Source organism: Rhinolophus ferrumequinum, chromosome 19 (assembly GCF_004115265.2).
Source record: "Rhinolophus ferrumequinum isolate MPI-CBG mRhiFer1 chromosome 19, mRhiFer1_v1.p, whole genome shotgun sequence".
NCBI lineage: Eukaryota > Metazoa > Chordata > Mammalia > Chiroptera > Rhinolophidae > Rhinolophus > Rhinolophus ferrumequinum.
In genome coordinates, this window is record NC_046302.1 from 26,668,102 (window position 1) to 26,693,214 (window position 25,113).

At 31.7% G+C, this 25,113-nt stretch overlaps 1 protein-coding gene across 5 annotated transcripts in view; it reads right to left on the reverse strand.

Annotated features, from left to right (window-relative positions):
• TRAPPC8 (trafficking protein particle complex subunit 8) overlaps positions 1-25,113 on the reverse strand; it is a 77,393-nt gene that overhangs the window by 38,654 nt on the left and 13,626 nt on the right. The window contains exons 3-13 of one of the 5 annotated variants that reach the window (XM_033087344.1): positions 22,449-22,538; positions 21,441-21,615; positions 19,261-19,414; positions 17,036-17,129; positions 16,098-16,354; positions 15,642-15,757; positions 14,751-14,901; positions 10,870-10,970; positions 7,575-7,680; positions 2,253-2,273; positions 1,212-1,343 (exon numbers count right to left, since the gene is read on the reverse strand). In XM_033087344.1, coding sequence (XP_032943235.1) covers positions 1,212-1,343; positions 2,253-2,273; positions 7,575-7,680; positions 10,870-10,970; positions 14,751-14,901; positions 15,642-15,757; positions 16,098-16,354; positions 17,036-17,129; positions 19,261-19,414; positions 21,441-21,615; positions 22,449-22,538 — 1,397 coding nt within the window. Of the gene's footprint in view, positions 1-1,211; positions 1,344-2,252; positions 2,274-7,574; positions 7,681-10,869; positions 10,971-14,750; positions 14,902-15,641; positions 15,758-16,097; positions 16,358-17,035; positions 17,130-19,260; positions 19,415-21,440; positions 21,616-22,448; positions 22,539-25,113 lie in introns of all 5 variants that reach the window. The other 4 variants (XM_033087345.1, XM_033087343.1, XM_033087347.1 and 1 more) reach the window with 4 other exon arrangements.

Sequence of the window (25,113 nt, forward strand, 5' to 3'; positions counted from 1 at the left end):
ACCATACATAGATTACAGTATTATTGACTATATTCTTTATGCTGTATTATATATCCCTGTGACTATTTTGTAACTGCCAATTTGTACTGCTTAATCCCTTCACACCTTTTCCAGCCGTCTCCCCAATTGCCCCCCAAATCTGGAAACCATCAGCTTTTCTCTATCTATGAGTCTGTTTCTGTTTTGTTTGTTCATTTAGTTTGTTTTTTAGACTCACATATAAGTGAAATCATATGGTATTTGCCTTTGTCTGACTTATTTCATGAAACACCGGTAAGTCACCATTTGCGACAACATAGATGGGCCTAGACGGTATTTTGCTAAGAGAGTAATTTGTGAACCTCTTTATTTCTTTGTACTTTTAAAATAACATACAGTTAAAAACACTGCCATGTTTTGGTTAACACAGACTTTGAAAAATGTAAGTATGTTCATAAAAATTCCCATTAACTACATTTAAAAAATACTCACACTCCCCTACTAGATAAAAAACTCCTTAAGAGACAAGACCATGTTGGTTTTATGGGCTTTATGCTCAGCTCCAAGTATAGTCCCTGAAATATAGTGATGATTATTGAATCCACACTTCTATCTATACTTACAGTAAACCACTATCTATATCACTGCTGCTATCACTGTCTCCAGCAAAGCTCCCTCCAACTGATGCTAAAAGGGACAATTGGGGATGCAGAAATCTCTTTAAATTAATAACGTCTTTCCAACCCAATTGCTTCCAGGGACAAGAGACATAAGATTTCTATTCATTTAATATTTAGTAAACACTATTATAAGGCTCTGTGAGAGACAACAGAAGACTAGAGGCTCAAGTAGGGAGAGCTCAACCTCTGTTAAAAATAGTTAAAATTGCTTGAATGCATTCAGTGTATCTGGACCTTCACATATATGATTTGGTTTAGCCTTACAAAAATTGGGACAAATTCTAAATTTTATTTAAAAAACTGAGGCTCAGAGAAGTAACCTGACCAAAGTCAAATTGTGAACAGAAGATCAAGATTTAAACCCAGATTTTTCTAAATCCAAATCTCATGCCCTTACCAATATACCTCAAAACAAAATTGCTACCCATTTTTAGGATTAATATTAAATCATTAAAAATTGACAAATAGTATACATTTATAAACAACAAATTATAACAAATAAAGATTAAGATAAAAAACAAGTTATTTTCGTTTTAAAGAAAACACACTCACCTGCCCTGCTTTACTAAACCGATGGCCTGCCAGTATCATATGAAACGCATATTTTCTAACCATGGGACTCTTCATGTTTATGAAGCAATGTGCCGCCTGTTCCAAAAGAAGTGCACTTCGAAGGTCAGAATCCTATTGAATGTTAAAAAGAAAAGGTTAGTTTCACAAAAATAAAACTAAAAAGATACTTGGTAAAAAACATTTACTTTCTTAAAATAACATACAGCACATTCAATGTTTAACTTAAGAGTATCAGAGGGCAGAGATCAAGGGGTAATTCAATCTTGATGATTCTTTCAATAAGCACAGTTTTTTAAAGAAAATCCTTTAAAAAATGCTCTACCATGAAATATTTTCTTTTGCTTTTCATAAAGCCAAATGTCTAGTTATGCTATGCACCATGTAAGAAGTCTCTGAAGAAATGCAATCCCTTTTCAAATGGCCAAAAAGTATATAAACTGGGAATTTAATACAGTATACTGATTAAAGATAAACCAGAAAACAGAATACAGAGAAAAATAGATTCACACCAATATAATTTCTTCTGGAAATTGATCTGTGACATCCAATAGCATATTTCCATCCATCCATCCAAAAAACAAAAGGAAAGATAAAACAGAATGTGTGTAGATTATGGAATAATCTAATCTACTACTTTATCCTCTGTAAAGTTTTACTGTATTTAAAAGGAATTCTCAATTTTTATGTAATTCAAGAGGGCCAAAATGAATGCTTTTCATTAAATAGTTCAGGAGGCTTCCCCTTAAAAGATTATCACCTGCTTTTAGTATATTAGTAAACGGTACAATTCGAATTAGTTTCGACTTCGATTCAGTTTCGACTTCAACTGAATCTTACCACAATGTCTAAGAAAACCACATACTGCATTTACATCCTCACCCATAAGACAACCTTACAACTGAAAGAGCTATTATTACTTTAAAAATAACTGAGAAAGTACTGAAGGTTGCTGATGAACTATCAACAACACTGTCACCAAAACTTTCTCTAGGTTTTCAGCTATTCTGAAGCTGAACTTACCATGCCCTTCCATGTGTTCTGCTGCCATTATTTTCCCCAGGGAAAGTTGAAAACAGAAAACATTGACTTTAAATGCAATAATTTCAACAAATTATAGTTACATCAAAAGTGTTCATAGATCATTATAACTCTCTGTAGCAATAATAAAATTATGTTAGAACTGAAACAGATCTGAGGAAGCACTCTAGAAAGCATCCATAAGTGGCAGATACTATTATCTATTTTAACCCCCCTCATGACAAAAACTAAATAATCAGGTAATTTTTCTAGCAAATAAGATTTAAAAGCTGGTTAGTGGGAAAATCAGGAATATGTAATTAACAAGCAGTTCCTAACCAAGGATTTGCATCAGAATTAACTTGAGGGAGAGCTAGGGAGCTTACTTCTTCATTTTTTAGGAAAATGTTTTTGGAAAAATGAACACAGGTTCTTTATTTTCTTAAAGAATAAATGTTTGAAGAAAAACAGTGAACATCTTTTTTTCCCCTCCCACAGGTAACTATTTGTCAGAGGTAACTATTATTTATCAGCATGGTATCGGTGTGTCATTTCCCTCACATATCACATATGGCAAATAATTCCTTAAAAATACTTTTTTATGCATTGGTATCATACAGAGAATTCTTTATCTTTCCTTTTAAACTTAATATTATGGACATCTTTTCAAGACATCTACATCTCTCATTTCTTTTGAAGCTATATTGTATTCCTTTATGTCTGTACCATAATTTATTAATATAGTTTCCAATTGACTTAATATTGATTTATATTTTTGTAACTACAAAAATGCTTTGATAAACATCTTTCTAAAAATATTTGAATAATTACAAATATTTTTATTAGACAAATTGCTTCAAGTAGAACTGCTGAGTTAATAATGAAAGCTATGCCTGCACTTCAAATTCTACAATATAGCCAAACTGCTACAAAAATAGTATCAATGTACATTCTCATCAACAGAATATGAGCGCGTACATTTTCCACTCTACTCAGCCAAAATCATTTTTGAAATGTTTACCTCTTTAGTAAAAAAAAAAAAAAAAAAAATGACACTGTGTTTCTCAACATACATTTCAATAGTAAGACTGTTAATCGTTTCATACATTTAAAGGTCTTTGTACTTTTTCTGTGAATTGCTTGTTTATACCCTTTTGTGAATGGGTTTTTGTAATTAATCTGCTTTGTAAGAGCCCTTTGTACACTTAATATCATGCCTTAGTCATACATTTGCAAATAGTACTTCCCAGTTTTGACATGAAAGAGTCTATTTTTCAGTAGTTAAGCATGCTATCTTTGCTTTTATGGCTTCAAGATAGTGCATCAAACTAAGAAAGGATGTTAGCATTCCTAGATTTATAAAAATGCCATCCTCTATTTTCTTACTAGGTGTTTTGGTTTCATTTTTTTCACATCATAACTTAATCAAGTTATAATTATATTATCATGTAATGAATAAGACAGGAATCCAACCCCAAACAACTAGATATCACAGTATCATTCAGTGAATAACCTAACACTCCCCACTAAATTTAATGACACCTATCATATGTAGTATTTAAATTCTCATTCTAATCCATTACTCTATTGTTATCACTATAAACAATTTTAATTTCTATAGCCCTACATTTTAATATACAGAACAGGTAATTCCCTCTAATTATTTCTTCAATTTTGGAATTTTATTTAGGCTTCTCAATAGTTTCAGTTTTCCCGTGAAGGCATGTGTTTATATTTATATTTTAAATTGTCTTCATGATAAGACTTAGAAAGGCAGCCATCCTGGACATTCTGATTAAGATAAGGAACATATCCTACGTTATCTTTGACGGTGTGTAAATGATTCTAAAGTACAATTTGGTTGAAAACCAGCACAGTAAAACCTCAGCATTCTCAAATTTGACACTGGCCAATTCAGGAGACCCGGAAATCCACGGCATGTACTAATTTAGCTGAAGCAAAATTTGACTTGCGCATTCAGTAAAGCTGTTGCCTGAGAATCAGTTTGCAGGTCTGAATACCCTACATTCCTATCTCACTGCAGCTTTGCTCTTTGTTAGTCTCTGTCTCTTATAGTGACAACTAGAGTAGGAAAAAAACATTGCTTTGAAACTAAAAAAATGGCCCTTAAAAGAATGACAACAGCCATCAGTGCTGATGGAAGAAAAATGAAAATTTCACAGTGATAGTTTTATCTAGAAAGCAGAGGCTTTGAATGAATTGAAGAATAAAATTTTATTTTATTTTAGTGGTAGTTCATATCTATGACATGACAAGTCTATTATATACATGCTCTATAAGGAACTAAGAAAAAAACTTGCGATACCACTTTAACAAGAACTCCAGCCTATGAACTTTGCCCAAGAGATAATAACGAAGAGATAATTTTAACAAAAGCTTAAAATATGAGGATAATTACAGGGGGGGAAAAATCATCTAAGCTAGAAGCTTCAATAAACACTTTCATAAAAACACAGTTGATACAGGCACCAGTTGCACAAAAGCTAGCTGAATCAAATCTCAAGAAAGATGGCTCTAAGATTTTTTCCTTTGCATATGCGTAAATGTGACATTAACAGTAAAGATACTATCAGCTCCTCAATTTACCACAGGAACAGTTCCTTACAAGCTGGAGAAACTTACAAAAACTGCTGCTATTACTACCACTAAGGAACTGATTTATTGTATTTAAATGCAGTAACAGACAAAAAGAGCTAATAAGACCAGAATAAATGTTCAAAACAGACACAATTAGAGGAAAAGCATCATGTCTTAAGCACCAAATTCAGACACACGATCCTATGTGGTGCTGAATGTGGCTTGTTTATCATTAAGCTTGGTTTTCTCTGCCATGCTGAGAATCCCAGGGCATAACATAAAGATCCACTTGCCCATAAACTTGCAGTCCAAAAAATAAAGTCAAAGTACAGCTCTTTTCACCCAGGCCTCACAGCTATCTTTTGCTATAATGGTATTAGCAAAAATCTAGGAAATACAATTCATGAATGTCAAGTGTGTGCAACTCTCAGTTCCCTATCCTCAAGTGAACTTCATGACATTATAAAGCCTTTGTAGTTAATGAAATATATAAGTACAAATTGTTAGTTTAAATTTAACAATGTTATACACATATGCTTAGCGGTCTTTATTTTCAAGTTATCTCAAAGAAAATATCTGAAAGGTATAGCAGAAAAGGCCATTGAGAATCACAATTTCTGGGGAAACGAAACACTGCTGGCCTCCACACATCACCCCAAAGCAGCAAATGACAAAGATAACTTTCCTAGAATTTCATGACAAAAACGAATCGTCCAGGTTTGAAAAAGAAAGGTGAAAACAAAGAGTTGGGAAAGGAAAAGAGAACAATGACAAAATAACACGGTTACAATGCAAACAGAAGAATTTACTCTAAAGAAATTTTATTCAAGCTCCTAAGCCATAAACTCCTTTTACATTCACTGATAATCGCTAGGTTAAAAAACACAGGATTATTTGATATAATACAGAGCATCAACATACTCAAAAGCCTATCTTGAGCTTTATCAAATAGTTTATGTTTGGCAACTGTTTGTATTGGTCAGTTTTCATGCAATATCAATTATTAAACATTTTATATCATCTCTTAACGTAGTTAGCTATACCTTACAGAAATCTCTTTAGAATAATTAATGGTTCAGTTCAAAAAGAATTTATAAATCATACACCATGTGCCAAGCCCAGTGTTAGGCACTAGGGATAAAAATATAGAAGGCAACATAGTTCCCTACCCTTGAAAAGCTAACAGCTTAAATGTAATTTACAATATAATGGGGTCAGTGAGGTCTTACAGCATTGTATGAGAGGGCAGGACAGAGACATTCAGGACAACCTGGGGTATTACAGACAATTATCTGAAGGACATGACTGATATCAGGACTCATAAATTAGGTGAAGAAAGAGGCCAAGGACCACACCAGGAGAAGGACATTAAGGACGTGAACCAAAATAGTAGAAGAGATTTAAAAAAAAAAAAACAGAGAGAGAGAAGTATAATATCTGAAGATATAAAAACATGTTTAAAAAGTTAACCACCCTCCACGATCCCACCCAATTATGTTACTAACAGGTAAGAGAATACAGGAGCATCTCTAGCACTTTTTGCCTGAAGCAAATGAGGAGCTAGCTGGTTATGACATAATTTAAGATCACAATCTATAAGGTAAGAAAGGTTATGAGTTTAGTTATTGATATGTCAACTTACAGGTGCACTGGAAACACTCAAGTAGTTAAGTCTTAAAAGGCAGTTGGCCATGCAAATCTAAATCTCAAGAAGTAAGGACTGGAGATAGATTTGAGACTGAAAATCACGACTGTGAACAGATCACCCAAAAAAATGTGTAGAGTAAAAAGTATAGGACTAAAACCGTAGTGTCTGTTAACATTTAAGGTGCAAAGGAAGGGTTTGGTTTTGTTCTTTTCTTAAGCATTCATGTTAAAAATGTGTCTTTTTAAAAGAATTTTTATTAAAATATAGGTAATGTACAATATTTTATATTTGTTTCAGGTGTACACCATAGTTACTCAACATTTATAAACCTAAAGAAGTGAGGATAAGTCCAGCAACCACCTGACATCATACTATGCTATCACAATATTACTGACTATATTCCCCATTCTGTACATTATATCCCCATAACTTATTTGTTTTATACCTGGAAATTTGAACGTCTTATTCCCCTTCCCCCTTTTTAAATTTTCCAATTACAGCTGACATTCAATATTTTGTTTCAGGTGTATAGTAAAAAAAAATAACCATACTTACAAAGGAATTACTACCATTGTTTACAAGCTTGTACTTAATGAAATTTAGTTATATTTCTGTTATAAACCTTCAATAGCAACTATAAATGGATTACTTTTTCTCCCTTTTGAAATATTCATAATATAGATTTTTAAATGCTTAAGATGAGTTTTAAAATATTCACACTAGTAACAAGATCTAAAAATCCTGAGTGATTACTCTTTTTAAGTATCAATTTTATATTAAATGATGCACATGCATGTTACTTTAAATACTGTTATGCATAGGTCAGAACCTAATTCATAGAAGAGGTACAATACATGTTTGTGGTTAATAATAATGTAGACTCAAAATCTGTAAATAAAATAAAATCAGTTTTATAAAATATTGCATTTAAATCTAATTCAACAAGTAACTTAGAGATGTTATAAATTCCCCGAGAGATTCCCCTCTAATTTTATGTTTTGCACACCTTCTCAAATAAAAAGAAACACTTTTTTAAAATTATGAAACAATACTAATTAAATATTACACAGTTTCAGTACCTCACTAGTCAACCGTATTAGAAGAGCTGCAGCCTCTGAATATTTGCTTTGGCTTTTTAAGATTTCAGCACTAAGCAATACACATCTTTCAGCCAATACCATATTTCTAAAGGAAAAAAAAGACAAGAAAAATATAATTAGGACTACAGTAATATCTTAATACATCACAGTAGCCATCTGTTCAGTAAGTTTCCAATTCTAATTTTTGAGTAAAAAGAAATCCATATCCTTGTTTTCCACTTCCCAAAAAGGTTTAAAAAAGTAAAACTTCTAAGAATTCTCATAACTCATCAAAACTTTTTATCATCATATAATTTTGCAGTAAGAATACAATGCGAAGTCGTATTTCCTGTATACAAAACGATACCTAATTGGTATCTCTCAACCAGCAGCTATTTCACAAATAAAATGTGCTTTGAACAGAAAAGAATATAAACATTTCACCTGTATTCCTTTCTTCTTCCTCATTTCAAACTGTGTGTTTTATTTTACTGGCTACTTTTAGGAATATTTAGACATTTTCTCTCTAGTAGTACCACTGAGAAGTTTCAATTAGAGACAGCATGGGGCCAGTGCTGTCTGACTGATTCCTGAATAAAATCTTCTTTGTGAGAACACTAGCAGTTGATGTTTCTTTGTGGACAACTACCATCAATAATCTAGAATTACATTATTCATTCTCGAAAATAATAAAAATAAATGAAAACAATTTCTTACTGTGAAATTATAAGATGGAACCCTTTTGTTGATAAACATCAGTAAAGTCTCTCTCTTTTTACTTTCTAATCCTTACATCAAAATACCACTTAACCTTAAAATTACAATAAAAAAATACTAATTGAAGGTAATTCTGAACAATATTTTAAAATTACAATTACTTTCAAAAATTACAAAAAGTACTGTAGATCTGCCATACTTTCTACAAATCAGTTTTTCTTAGGGGGTTAGCATCTATGACTATTTAAGAATGTTCTAATGAACAGAAACGACTAACTCCTACTCACATATGCTCAAATATACTCAGTTCTTAAAGAGTTTTCTTAAGTAAACTTTATAAACTCCCTTAAATCTTTTGTTTAAAATTATTGTTTTACTTATTTATGTTTGATTCCTTATCTCTTTCCCTATGTAGTCAGTTATTAAGTCACAAGCCTAAGTCCAAGTCCAGGATTTTATGAATTTGTTAACTCAAGCAACATTTAAAAAAAGCATTTGTGTCAGGCAGTGAAAATGCTAAAGATTCAAGCACTTCTATGACACAGTCTCTATCTAAAAGCAGAAACTGATATAAACCATAACAAACAGGTTATGATTGATTTTTATTATGATTTGGGGGAGAGAAAGGAGAGAAGGGATGACTTCATAAAGGAAAAGAAATTTAAGAAAATCTTTTATGGATAAACAGTGTCTCATCAATTAAAAAGAGGAGGCTGACCTTCTAAGAAGAGGGCATTGCAAAAGTAATATTGCATTTCCTGTATTAAAAAACATTTATTTACATTTTAATATTTCTGAGCCAGCGAGCTTCTTAAAATTGATATGTATGATTAATGAAGTGTTCCCAGTTATCCCGAAAAATCTATTAAATTGATAAGTCTTACCAATTATGGTAAATTAGAATGAAGATGATCAGGTAAATGCATGACAGTAAGTATGTACTTAGAAAAAGCATATAATCTGTTGTGGACAAGAGAACTAAACTGGATTGCCAAGGCTTTTTTGGCTATTTGGGTCACTAGTATTATCCCTTTATTTCTGCATCATTCCACAGGCATCTCTTGAAAAGCGCTGTGCTTCCTGAAGATAAAAATCTTTTCAAGAAAGAATGTTCAAACGTCTTGAACTCTTTTACTAGCTTCTTTGGTACCTCTCTATCCTAGCTTCTTTTCCTTTTCAATTTCTCCTTTTTAGGTCCCATCAATGGTTCCTCTTTCACAGGAGGCTGTATCTCCTGCCAGAATCTCCAAATATATTCTCAAATATGTTACATAAGGTATACCGTGTTTCCCTGAAAGTAAGACCTAGCTGGACAATCAGCTCTGATGTGTCTTTTGGAGCAAAAATAAATGTAAGACCTGGTCTTATTTTACTGTAACACATTACATTAATTTTTGTTCCAAAAGACGCATCAGAGCTGATTGTCTGGCTAGGTCTTATTTACGGGGAAACACGGTAGTAGGTAGGAGTCAATACTGGCTCCACCATTTATTAGTTGCATGCCCTTGGGCAACTTAAATTATAAGTTTCAGTCTCCCCATCTGTAAAATAGGATAATAATAGCACCCACCATTTCATAGGCTTATGATTTCATGAGCATTACTTTGGCATAGTGGCAAATGCTGAGCACTCAATAAATGTTAATTATTATTATTAGTGTTGTAAACATATTGTTATGACTAGTACTACTTAATACTTCAACGTGATAAAAGACAAAATTGTAACCCATTTTTCAACCCATTCATGCTTCATAAAAAAGTCAGATTAATCTTTCTGAAAAGTAACTTTTATATGTCAAGGCTCTACTCAAATATTCAGAACTCCCTATTTATTGCTACATAACTTTTAACTACAGCTTAAAAACAACAATAAATGCAAGTTAAGGCTCCCCATACTGATTTCTCTTAAACCACCTTTCCAAATTTATCACCCAATATTTTTTATATACACAATCCCCCTAACCTAGTCAGGGCTCTATTCCCTTTCTCTAGTAATCGTGCATCCAAAACATTATTCCAGCCAAACACAATTTCTGAAATGTCTTCATGGCTATCAAACCCCAATCACTCAAGGTTTAGTCCTCAAACATCCCATGAAACTTCCTCTGACTACTTCTGGACCATTCATAGTTTCATTACAGGTAATAAGTTCTAAGTCAGTAAGTTCTAAGTCCCACAGTTCTTTTGGAACTCACTATTCGTACAAAGAACTTCTCATTTTCTTCCCTGGACTATTATTTAACTGTGTTTTGCAAGGTTCAAATTAGCTCATTACTGGCTTATTAACAGTGGTTAGGATCAGATGTTCCCACAATATAAATCACCCTCAACGTAACATGTAACCTCAACATTACATATACCAAATTCCTAACCACAAATCCAAACAAAATAGGAAAGGAAAGGAGGATAAAACAAAAGTTTTAAAAGATAACCTCATCTTGTCTCTGACTATATTAACTTGATTTGGGTGCTTATTTAAGTTTAAAGCATGAAAAACAAAGAACCATTTATTTCCAATAACAACATAAATGCCAAATTTAGCTCTAAGTGGATAGAACATAAATACTCTAGTCACCTACTTGCAGATATCCCTGTATGTCTGGATTGCTGTATCCATGTAATGTGCAGGGTATGGCCTAGGTGCTCCTGGGTGAAGAAAAGCGGACACTGCTGCCATTTCCTAGAGGAAAAGATATTATTTATACTACTTCAAAAGGGGAAATATTCATGTAGTTTAGCATTCAGGAAGCCTAAAAACTAATGAAATTTGGTGGGGGCTTTTATATATGCACATGTATGTATTTCAAAGCCGAATGCAGACTTGAAAAATATATTGATATGCTTTTAGTTTTTAAATTCTCTAGTCAAATCCCAAAGTCTGTCATTCAGTATTTAAATGAGATTTTCAAGAACACTTTTGAGTTCCAGTATATGTGACTACCAAGTGAGCCTAGCTTAAGATTTCCACGACTATCTCCTCCCTATTCTTCCCTTCCTCAGTAAGTAGAGAACAGACTAATTACAGAACCATACAGAGACAAAATAAAGTGCATCTCTTTCCAATTGTTGGCATCGAAATATGAAAACAGAGCTCACAACAGCTTGCACTATATATATTTTCAACTATTTTCATACTCCAGTTTATATCCTGTATCATACAGAAGGCACAAAGGCGATTTATTTCTTAGACCTATGTTATGTCAATTTTCTAAGTCTTTTTATTTCATTTTCAAAACCCATTCTCTTGTCAATGTCTATCACTTTAGTTAATAATTCAATGACATACAATATAAAATTGTGATAAAAGATTTAGAAATGAAGATTAAAATACAGGTTTTGGCTTTCTTATTTAGTAAAATATCCTATTATGTCCATACTTATGTTCTCATATAGATGAAGTTTTAATAAAAATTTAACTAGAAATAAATGAAATCTTCAGAAATTCAGGAGAAAAAATTGCTAATGTCAATCCACTCTCAGGATGAATAAATGTATTTCTCTGCAACATTTTTTTTAAAAACAGAAAAGAAATACAAAAATAATTATCTAAAAACTGGGATATGATTAAAGCCTTTAATGTGACAGAATACAAGTTCCATGACAGTATCAACCATATGTTTCAGAATACCTCTGTATCCCCAGCATCCAGCATATGTCTGCTCCAAAATTTATTGAATAAACCTACTGAAAATATATCATATCCATGTGACAGAATATTCTACAGCTCTGAAACATGTTTTCTTAGCTGGTTTATATTTTAATATACACAATGAATGTACATGATTCTATATTGTACCAAAAATATCAAATATATATTGAATATATAGTATAATACTATATTGTATAAAAATACATATTTACTATATATGAACTACATATACTACATTCATATATATTAATAAAAGTTATACTACATTCATATATATTAATAAAAGTGTACTAAGAAAAAAATCCTATAGAAAAAGTCCCAAATTCTAATTTATTTTCCATTTTAATTCTACAAAAAATATTAAATCAATATATTTTCAAACAAAATTGACATAATTTCTACAGATACAGTGAGAATATTCAGAATGATCACCCTAAATTACTGCATGATCTTCAATAATCAACCATTAAAAGTCAGTTCTTATATACTACAATAATGAATTAATATATTTTACAAAGATTTTCATTAGGAAATGGAGTGATCTACTTAACCTTCACTGAGTTATGACAGATTAAGCTATAAAAAACCCGTATTTCAAGAATTCCTATTATTGGTTTTGGCATGGTATATATTTTTTAACTTTCTAGTTACCATAACCAAATATTTTCTATAATTTTCATCTAAAAACGCAGGCAGTACAGTCTGTTCTACTATAACACATTCTGACTTTATCAATTAACTAATATGTTAATGGTATTATAAATAGGGAAATGCTTCAGTACAAACAAAATTTATATGTACACATAATGTTTTAGGCAGGGGATCAAAAATAGCAAATATAGAATTATAACCACTTTCAATAGGAAAGGAAAAAGCCTTGAGCTCAGCTCTTGTCCAGGTAAAAGCTTTTTTAACCTGTATTTTAAGAAAATAAAAAATAAATGCCCACACTTTGATGGGTGCATACTCTCTCTCCAGAGAAGTCACTCCCAGCCCTGCACAGCTCTTGGCTCAAGGCAGGCTCTACTGAGTAGAACGGAGCTCCTCTTCCTTATCCCTACTCCCAGCCAATATTTACATATTGGTTTTGAGTTTTTGTTTTTTTTTAATTCCCTGAGGTAACCTCCAGCCATACTGAGCTGCCTGACTAGACTGATCATACAGGTCGTCTCCCAAGACAATGTTTTTGTGTGTGCTCTGGTTACAAAGATACATAGGTTTTAAGAGGACTGTTTCCTATTTTTCTCCAAGGCCTATTATTTTTAGGGCAACTTCTACAGACTACAAGGATTTTCAAGTATGCATATATTGTATCATAGCAGATATGCCTATATTTTCCAGTGCTACACTTCCTCATATAACTGCTACTAATACTCTATCTAAATGGTTGAAACAAAGCATTTATCTTATTATAAAAATGAAAAAGCTTAAGCATCATTAAAAAAAAAAATTGTTGCCATACTTTTGTAAGGTTTCTATCTATATAGTAGGTTGGTGCAAAAGTAATTGCGGTTTTGCCATTTATTTTTTTAACCTTTTAAACCACAATTACTTTTGCACCAACCTAATACAAACATTCAATTTGCAGGTACATCATGTAAAATTTAAGGTATTAATGAGCTAAAACTAGGTATATGTGATTTCACATTAGCTTATATTAGATGACTATAATAAAAGACCAGAGAATGTCTAGCCAATTGACATATAATTTGTCAAACACTTGAACATAACACATTTTCAGTTACTGAAGAAGGTTTTTGAAGTTAACTGACTTTTTCATTAAAATATTATGGAAATAAAAAGGAAGAGTAATGTAATTTTGTGATTTTAGCTTTACAATTTTAAATTACCGATTTTAGTTTTATACATACATAGGATTAAAAAAGGCAAAATGAGACAAACAAGTGTCTACATAATTACCCAATGAGGTATTTAAGAGTTCTTATACATTTTTGTTCTTCATACTTTTGTTTGTAAGCTTACATTTCTTTTTTAAAAGAGGGCGCAGCTCACCGTGCCCCATGTGGGGATCGAACAGGCAACCTTGGTGTTATTAGCACCACGCTCTAACCAACTGAGCTAACCGGCCACTCCTGTAAGCTTACATATTTTTAAGGTTAAGTAGAAAGTAACAATGATAGTTTACTCTTTTCTAAGCACAGAAAACAGATTATACATATATTTACAATTTTTCAAAATACTAAAAGGTTATAAGGCAACAAGTATAAAAAACTCTTTCTGAAATACCTAGCTTTACATAACAACTACAAAAACCAACAAAGCCAGTGATTACTGACAGCTTATATACAAGGCAGTGTGCTAACCTTATACCTTACCTAATCCTATGCCATTAGAATTCACATTTTCAGACAAGAAAACTGTGGCTCAGAGATGTTCAAAAATTTGCATAACAGTCTCTCTTACACCAAAGTACATGTTCTTAACCAATACGAGTATATAGCCCGACATCGGAAAAAACATTTCAAGCAATTTAGAAAGATTTTTCAAGTCTAAAAACATCTTCTAAAAAAAAACGTTATACTTTAAATATAACTGAAATTAAAATTAAATTTTGAAACATATGAAAAATTAGAAGGTACTAATCAAAACTAAGAAATCACTCCTCATATGTTACCCTGTTTAAATGCACCATTTTCAGGAAAATTCATCAAGTCAGAATAACTGAAAAACTATTTTTCCTCTTTTAGTACAACTTTATCCCTACATATTTTGCTTGCTATTTCATAAAGAGAAATTTCTACATTATTTATGGTAGCAGAAATTGGAAATTATTCTACACAGAATACCAACCAAGGCACCAGCTGCATAAAGCATTGCTTGATCATTAAGAAAATCCTTCTTTGCAGTATGATAGCAACTGTAAGCCAAATCATAATGCTGCACCAAAAAACATAAGTCAGCCATTTTCCTGATTTGAAGCTCTGGTGCTTCTGGTGGATACCTGTAAATACAAAATAAGTTAAGAAAGTTATTTATAATTTATGACCCCTACACCGTTAAATACTATAAAATATCTAACAGCTGCTCAATTGTCCATTAACATGAGCAAAACAGATCCTGTTTTACAAGAACAGAACTCTACCTCCAAGGACAGAGTGTCATGTCTCAAAGATATCTGGAAACAGATAGCTAGATCTGTATTAATATAATTTATAGCCCTATATTGAGAACTTGTCAACAACAGGCAAGCACTTTGTCCATGGGCAAATTATGAAGTAATGGTTAATTCCACTTTTATATACAACTAGGAAAAAATTAAAATCCAAAATGGGTTAATTTTATTTTCCCTTAAAACAAGATTTTATATTAAAGATTTTATATTATATAAAACAAGATCTTTATATTAAAGAAAAATTTCTAAATATAGGCTATGTCACAGAAGCACAACACCACAATATTTTAATATAGAAGAGTATTAATGAATACCTAATCTAACTCCATCTTTTACAAATAGGGAAAAAGACCCAAAGTAAAGTGACTTGCCCAATTCTTTATTTTTAGATATGAAATTACTTAAAAGTTTTTATTCTTCTTAATTAATAGAATTTACCTAGACATTACCTGAGTTTTGACCAACATGAAAGAAAGTGAAGAAATTGTCATTTTTTGCAGTACATCATATAGTCAAACATTAGTCAGAGTTAAACACAGGAAAAAAAACAAAAATGGTATTTCACTCACAGCAATCCAGATGTATTTTTCAGCTCATTTATGCCCTTTTCTGGGACTTTACTGCCACTAAACCATTTTTTAGTTGCAGAAAATAGAGATCGACTCAAACCTTTTCTTGATATTAGCTAAGAGAAAAGATTAAATATGTTGACAAATATGAGAATTTGGTAGTTTTTTTTACATACAAAAGAAAAATTCTAAGTAAGTAAAAAGCTTTAATAGTGAGCAAATGTTCATTTTAACAACACTTATTTAAAGAAAACTGTCCAATATGCTGGCAAAATGCCTAGTGAAAACGAATAAGCCTGTTCTAAGATTTAATAAAATTTCCTGATTGATAGTAATGTTAGTAAACCCCTAATATTGGTGTATCTTTAAAATAAAAGAACTTCAAATACTTTAAATACCTTATACTACTATATTCTCAGGTTTTAAAAATACTAATCCAAAAAAATAAAATCTTACCTGATCATTTAATTGCCGAATTGTTTTCTCTATATGAGGCAAAAGGCCCCGAAATGTGAACTCTTGTATAAACTGTCGAATTCTATCATGATCAGTAAGAGTTAAACATGCACCATGAATAATTCCAGTATTTGCTTTCTTTGTTTCGTTTAATGATGAAGCAGGTTTTACATGATCTGGGCCATCAATGCTGTTAGAAGGGTCACTGGATGAATCCAATTGAAGTGGGTGAGCTCTAAAGTTATTTGGTAAGCCATCTGCTGAAAAACAAATCTTTCTTTTACTCTCAGAATGCAACAGAAAATTGATATTACTACTCTTAGTAGTAGTGATATTACTACTACACTGCTACAGAAAAAAAAGAATGTTGGACTCTTTTATTTTTCTGTATATCTTAGAAGTCTAAGATACAATAACATTAATCTTTCCCCCTTTAAAATTATAGGGCTTGGGTTAATACTTGCTACACATAATAGAAATTTTAAAATTCATGGTAATAAATGAGGAAAAACAAAATTTTTTATATAATATAAAGAATTACTTTCAAATAGCACAACCAAGCAATAACAAAAATTGTAACAAAAATTATAATATATGTACCCCTACTATCAAAATCGCAATTTAAAATACAAAAATAAAATTCTCAAAGTCATGTGAATTTTGGAAATAATTCATGCGGCACATCTTATCTTCCCTTGCTTTCTACAAAATTTTCTAAAAGAAATTTGATACATTACACTTTTAAAATAAATTTTAAATGTCAAAAAAAAATCAAAGTCAAATGAGTCAATAAAATCTTCAGAAGAAAAGCTAACCTGCCCATTATCTTTTTCATTATGAAAATTTCCCCCCATCTTTTATCTATAAAGATTAGCATGCTTTGACAACAGTGTATATTTTCAATCAAAAGAGAAACTTAAGAGAAAGTATATCAAGACCTTTGACTTCGTTATCTAATCCATCCAATGAAAGCAAGTTACTATCAGAATTCTTATTTGAAGTTATAGTACAAGGACCATCTTCATATGATTCCTATCAAAACAAAATAAAAAGCATTAGAAGTTATATTTAATCATGTTTAAGCTATTACTATCTCCATCAACAACTATGGCTGCTCTAACTGTAAGCCTCATTTATTTGCTATAGCAAGACTCTTTTCTTCCAATCTTCCAAATTCTTAACTTTTTCCATTATGTTTTCTAGCACTCTAGTCCACACCTACTATATTCTTAAATTCCCTTTCACATTCAATCTACTGCCCTAATTATTCTGAATTCAAATTATCTCTCTCTCTCAGTTTATATGTGATTAGATATATGCCTATATGAATATCTTGTATGTGTTTGAGTAAGGAATAATGGCAAGAGAGATGAACTACTAAAGTCAAGCCAGGGGAAAAAAGAGGAATGATATGGAATCTCCTGGTCATGAACCCCATGTTACTAGGTTGGAGTGCATTCTGAATATATCAAAATGTTTTGGAAAAATATCCAATGCAATGTTTGTTTATACAAAGGCACTGTTTTCCCAGTCAACAAAAACTGAAAATACCCAGACTACCCCATGAGACCAGTAAATATGAGGTATCATCTGAGTTGCCACACTTTCAAGGAAATATATAAACTAGAACTTAAGAGGAAAGTGATCAAAACAAGAAAAGTCTGAAACCATCATTTAAGAAAGATTTGGAAAAACTGGGCATATTTAGCCTGGAAAAATTTTAAAAGGGACATGAGAGTCACCCTCCTATATTTTGAAAGTTGTCATAATAGAAAACTGATATGGTCCTCAAAGGATTAATGAGTACAAGCAAAGAGAGGAAATTTTTGGTTGATCCTCAAACTGTTCAGACATAGAAAGGGTCACCTGAGAAGACAGTCACTAGATGAGGGCATTCATAGGTTTAAAGGGAATTAAAGCATTAGAACAGGGTTGGATTTTTATAACCTTTAAATTATCCTTCAATCCGGAGCTTCTAGCGTTCTAAGCTATAGAATTACTCATACCGCTGGTCTTCTGTCAAAAGTTCTCAAGCTGAGCCATATGACTTATGTTGCCCTTCCCAAACTTAAATGGCTGGACTCTCAACTGAGTTATTTCAGTACTGTTCCTGTTATGAGCGTGGCCCTAAAAGACCATTTAAAAAAACAGAGTCCCTTCACATCCAACTGGTTCTTTTTTTCTCAGGCATTTTCCCTCAGCATTGTCTTAAAGAAGGTCAGCAGTCAACTCAATGTTAAAGTGAGGAAAATATCAGTATAGCACTATATCTGGATCAAAAATTCCATATATTAAAAACAGGCAAATAAACAGATTAAATAATATTTATATCAGAAAATCAAGTTATATAAACTCTATTATAATTGATATTTTTTAAAAATATCACAAAGAGTACACAATGTAGTGGTACAAAATATAAGTATATTTTCCATTTACTTAAGAAATCCTGCTTCTAAACAAAAAACAGTCAATTCTTGATTATCTGCACTAATCATAGGAACTTGTCATTTGACTACTACCAAGTGGCATACAATTCTATCTTAAAAGTTTGACAATGTGAAACCGTACACCCACCTACTTCAGCCAGCAGGTAACAGTTAACATTAGTCTAGAACTCTAGATTAAGAAAGGTGTACATTAGGAAGAAACAACACTTCCTGAAAATTAAGAAGGAAAGGAAATCAGAGGGAAGTTAGGGAAAGAAGCCCACCCACCTAAAAAGTATGAGTTCCAAAAGGTGGCCATAAAAACAGCATGTTGAAAATGAAGGAAGGCAACCCAGAGCATGTGGATAATAAAGAACTGACTGTAAGCATTCATAATGAATTAAACGTTCAAGCCAAAAATTCTATTCTCTTCGTGTCTAGACATTCAATTCTTAATGTGCAATTCACTTTTTATTTTTTAAGAAAAAGATCAATTAACACTAATATTATATACCAGAAAGGAGTACAAATAAGGGATTATTATTAGTTAAAAACAGCTTTCGAACTTCTGATTTAAGAGCCCACAAGGTGATGGATAAAATTTAGCCAGATTCCAAAACAAATATTAGTAATTTTACTAGTTAAACCAAGACATGAAAAATTCTAGTGATACCATTATGTCATAAGACTGAAATATAGCTTTTGTGATTTGCTTCATTGTTGTTTTTTACATATACCTGGTTTTGAATACTATTTTTCTGGAGATACTGACTCCAAGGATCTGGTATCTGTTCATCTGATGCTCGATTAGATGTTCGAGAATTAATTTTAAGTAAATAGCAACCCTGAGTTCCATATTTCTGTTTCATTTCTTCATAAATGGATTCAGCTCTAAAATAAAAAATGAAAACCAATTTGTAGTAAATGGGTAGCACACCTTAGGCAATAAAAGACACTAAAATAATACGAAAAATTGCAAAACTAACCCCCCAAAAGGCAAAACAGACAATTAGAAATAGAATAATTTAAAAATGAAAATAAAGATCATGATCCTAACTGAAATTTAGCTAGCTTGGATATCACCATAAAACAGAGTTACCAAGGTATTTCATGACAGACATTTTGCAAGCTACTCCTATGTTATTCAGAGAGAGTTCTGGTGGTCATACTAGTTTGGGGAATTACAGTAAACAAGGCCAAATAGTGTATTTGCAGCAAATAACCTCTGAGCCTTCCATTTGCTAAGGAGCACTATAAATTTCCAAAGAGCAGCAGCAAACTTATACATCAGTAAATCTTTCAACTATGAGAACTAATTTCAGGAAATATATGACTTTGAAAAAATCTTGAGAACACACATTTATCGAACAACATGAGCGCTACAACAGAAAAATATAGCACCCAAAACTTACAAAACATCTTTCACTGCCACAGTTTACACTTCCCTTGGTTGTCTCCAAAGGGACACAGTACAGAGGAAGAAAAGGAGGAAACTCAAGAAGAGCAGCCAAGGTATTTCTTCCATAAAATCCAGCCTTTTTTCTTGCAAAATTCAGATAATCACGGACAGCTATATCCATGAGCTATATCTCAGATGTAACAAAAAGCATTTTGATTTCCATACTTTAACTAAACTTGCTAGTCGGTAGGAAATAATATAATTCAAATAAGACAGCCTAAGAAGTAAACAGTACATTCTGATGGAAAATGAAACTTTGGTACTTAGAGCTAATCTAGTTTAAATAGGTACTTTTTCAGTCAATCAGCCATCTGGTGCAAATAAAACCCTGGAAAATCTTATATCATATTCAAATGCAGATGCTACAAATAAAAAGCCTAGCAAATGAATCACTTTACACGCTATATAATTAAAGCTGAATTAACTAAAATAATTATAAATTTGAATAAACACAGACATATAAGTATATGTGTATGTATATACACTTAAGTACAATAAACTAAGCTTTTGTCACTTTACCAATGATACTGTTAAACATGAGAACCACTGATCTAATCCTTAAAGTACCTCTTAAATATCCTAGTTACAACCATTTAATATGGAGGATATATACCATATTCAACTGATGGAAACTAATTTTAACAGCCTGTTCAAATTATTTCTATTTATACAGTATACTTTATCCTACAGGCCGAAGACTGTTTATGATTTCAAAAAATCCTAAAGATCATTCTATAGAGAAAAATTTATTAAAAAGATGATGGTTTATGCTCAGAACAGGGCAAGAAATAATTATTTAATTGCATAACCTAAATAATAGTTTGAAACAAAAGATTCATTTGATCTACAACCTGAACAAAGAGTCAAAATAGACTCCAAAACCGTAAGTAAAACTGCTTTTAATGTTATCTTATTTTTTAAAAACTTATTTTTAAAGATAAGTTATTCACTTATCCCAAAGATAAAAGGACTACAGCAAATCACTAATAAGGAATATTAAAGGGAACATAAGAAAGAAATGTTTGGATGTTTTTAAGACTGTGAAAAACATCAAGGCTAAGAATATAAAGTGACAAGAGAACAAAGAGTGAAAAATGAAGTGCCTACAAGCAACAGCCAGGAAGTGAAAAGTTAGAGGAAAACTGGGAAGGAGAAAAGAGAAAAAACAAGAAATAATTTTATATACACCTTAGACCTACAGGTGTGAAATGGCAAGCACTTATGTACCAAGATTGTACTAACACAGCTATATATTGAAAGAAAAGGCTAGGTAAGCAAATGAAATCCAACATAAAATGACTTAGCTGTTGAATATAACTCTGGAATAAAAGTTAAATATTTTATTAATATATTTTTACTTTCTTAGATGAAAAGTTTATCTAAAATTTAAATAAGCCATGTCCAAATTAAAGTTATATCGTTTAACAGAAAAAAGTTAATTAAAAATATGAAGCTTACCTCTGTTCATCTCCTGCACTTACATCATGTAAAAGTACATAATATTTAAGTGTATTTGGTATAAACCACTTGGGGTAGGAATAGTCATTGTTGTGCTGAATTCGATGTTGTTCTTGTGACAACTTTGAAAACTGTTCCACAGGTTCAGCTTCACTAGACGATGCTACCAACATACCTTGTAAACCATATTATTAAGGAAATTATCACCCATCACTCGATGATAAATATTACCCTATTAAAATAAACTTTAGGAAGATATATTCTGAGCCAATAAAAAAATATGTATGATTTCATAGGTTTTCACAGCAAGTACAAAATAATTTCTCCAACACTTCTAAGTAATTCAAGGTTGGTTCTAAATTCAAGGTTGGTTAAAGATTTTTTGTTGAGTTTTTTAGGTCGTTTACAATAAGGAAATCCATGAAAATAAAAATGGACCAAAACTGTACAACTATCAACATGACGAACAATTATGCTACATCTTGCTCCTCTTCATTACATTTCACTAGTTTCATACCTTACCCTATCTCTTAACTTTTCTCTGCAACCCCATTTAAAAAAAGAAAAAGTCTTAACTGTCAAAGGAGGTTAACAGCTATAAAACAGGTTACCATAAAAATGGAAAACTGTTTTTAAACTTGTGCTTTTGTAAAAGCAATTAATTTTGAGGTAATCATCAAAAGCAGTTAACAATGACAGTCTACATTTTCTCTTTCTAAAATGGCTTAAAACATATTAAGCATGAAATATTCAAGTTGGGGGATAAAGAAAAACAATAAGCAAGCCCTCAGTATTCTTATTTTGTAATCAAAAATTAATTTATTACACCAGTCCTGTATGTAGGATGCCATTTAACAAAACAATTAACAAAAACTTGAAGCATCATCAATAAAAAAGATTGCCGCATTCTCTATATCCTCTCAACAATTTTGCCTTCATTTAACCATTTCTGAGATTAATAACTTCCAAAACATTTGATTTTAAGAGAACACTACGGTGAAAGGATACACGCTAAATAGTGGTTCAGAAATTCATGATCAGATGCGGGCATCGACTGAAGAAAGGTCTCTCTGTAAGACTCAAACCATGGAGTAGTAGCTAAAATTAACCGTATATGAAACAGTTAAAATTCCTCAACAGAATCAGTTTACAACAGACAATATTTCAAGTCCATACTCCTAAAAGGCATAAAACATAGTAATTTCTAGCAATAAACAAGCATTTCTCACATGTGCTTAAACATATGTAACAAGCATTTTCATGTGTGCTTTTATGTGTGTGTGTGTGTGTGTGTGTGCATATATATATATATATATACACATACATATTTAAATTTAAGCCACATATACAAAGATATTTACACATAGGAGTATACTGTACTTGAAAAAAGAAAACTGACTGATTCCCAAACCTACACAATAATTCCACAACTTAACTTACCTATTAATGCTTTAAATATTACCTATATGAATAAAAAAATTTTAGAACTAAAGTTTTGTACCCCTTGTGCTCGCTTCGGCAGCACATATACTAAAGTTTTATACCCCTGCCACCAGTCATGTTGTCCATAAGTAACTCCTTATCATAAATGATATCATTCCAGAATGCTGGTCCTCAACTGAGAGTGATTCTGACCCCTGGAAACATTTGGCAACGTCTGGAGATATTTTGGGTGTCACCACTAGGCGTGGGGAGGATACTGGCATCTAGGGAAAGAGGCTAGGAATGATGCAAGCATCCTACAACGAACAGAAGAAGACAGACCCCCACAACAAAGAAATACTTGGCTCAATGTCAATAGCGGTGAGGCTGACAAAGCCTACTGCACAATTTGATTATTTGAATATAACAGTAACAAAACGTCTTTAAATGGAATTTCAAAGCATACTTATAATCAAATACAAAGATGTGCATTTTCACTTTTTGTATACATGTATATAATGTGATTCTAAAAATATCAAATCTCTCATTTCATGCTATGCATTTTACATTACAACTATTCTAATGTTTTTATATTTGAACTTAAATTTAGTAATTTCACTAGTTTTAAGGAGATTATTTAAATCACAGTTTTACTATAAGAGCACTCTATTCCTAGCTACTTATGCTGATTACCAAATCTTATGTACTTTTTGTTTTCACCTTAATCACTGAAAACACAGCAAATGTATTTTCCGTTTACATTATAATACTACATTAAACGAGAGGGAAGGCTGAAGAAGAAAAAGATATTCATCTTGACCAAAAAACATTTTTAACCTGTTGCCACAGACACAAAAAGTTTTAATTCCAACAAATGCCTTATGAGAATAATCCATACAGAAGGTGCCAAAAAAATGTACACACATTTTAAGAAAGGAAAAAACTATTAAAATTGTAATACTCAATATACACTGATAACAAAAGATGAATACAAGTCACATTTGACTTCTGCAATTACAAGAGGTGCTCAACGTGGTTACCATCAGCGTCCAGACACTTCTGATTACAGCAAACTACTGCTTGAGCAATGCTGACCAAAGCGTCCACTTGTATACATTTTTCGGGCACTCCCGGTATACTATTTAGGGGGGCTATTACTATAACAATTTCATGTTCTTTGCTATAGAAGAGGAAAAACATTCCCATAAATATTATAATCTATATGAAAAGTGGCAAAAATTAAAGAATAAATGACAAACTAGTCTGTTACCTATCATATGAAACCAATTTTCTTTCCAACCAATAAATATATCTTCCCCCAAGTCAGTCAAAACTAGTCCCTGTCTAGAAAATCAATGTGTATTTTCATTTAGTACCAATGACAAGAAAATAAATAGACAATGAAAACTTTGGTTAAATAGGAAGGAATCGCCACAGAAATGGGGAAATGACTTTCTCTATTTTGATTATTTTTCTATTTACTTATTCGCTTCAATGCTGCTTAAATTTAACAAAAAACAGATAAATTGTAGAAATATGAAAAAGGGTATTTCATGGTGGGCTGGGGAGTTCTAAATAAACAAATTATCTTCCAAAATAGCTATTCATTGCAACACTACCTGTAATAAAACACTAGAAAGCAAACCCACTAGTCCATTAAGAGGGGAGAACACCCATTAAATGGATGTACTATCCAGCTGTAAGAGAAAGAGGAAAATCTCTCTATATATTATTATAAAGTGCTCTCTTGGATATACTGTTAAGTGAAAAAAGGGAACAGCAGAAAAGTATGCATTTTAGTGTAAGAAAGGGAAGAAAATATAAAGAACCACACATATATTTGCTTATACTGTCAAAGAAATAATAGGAGGATAAATCTAATAAATTCCATTACATATAAGGAAGACAAGAGAAGAAAAAGGGGAGTGAGCATGAATAGAAGCCAGACCTCACTGAATTCACCTTGTTTTAGAGTTCTAACTTTGCAAGTATATATGTCTACATAATTAAAAATAAAATTAAATAAAAATGAAAAAGCAAATATATACACACATATGAGTTCTTAAATCAAAATAACACTTTCTAAATACTGATTACAAGACAACACTGGGTATGAGGAACAAAGGAAAAATTTTAAATACATATGGCAGAAGTGAATTTTATCCTTCAGGTAGGTCACATTCAGTTTTATAAGTTAGGTTTTCCCTTCAGCCTCATGTTTCCTTAAGCAGCTAATTAAGAAGTCCTTCCA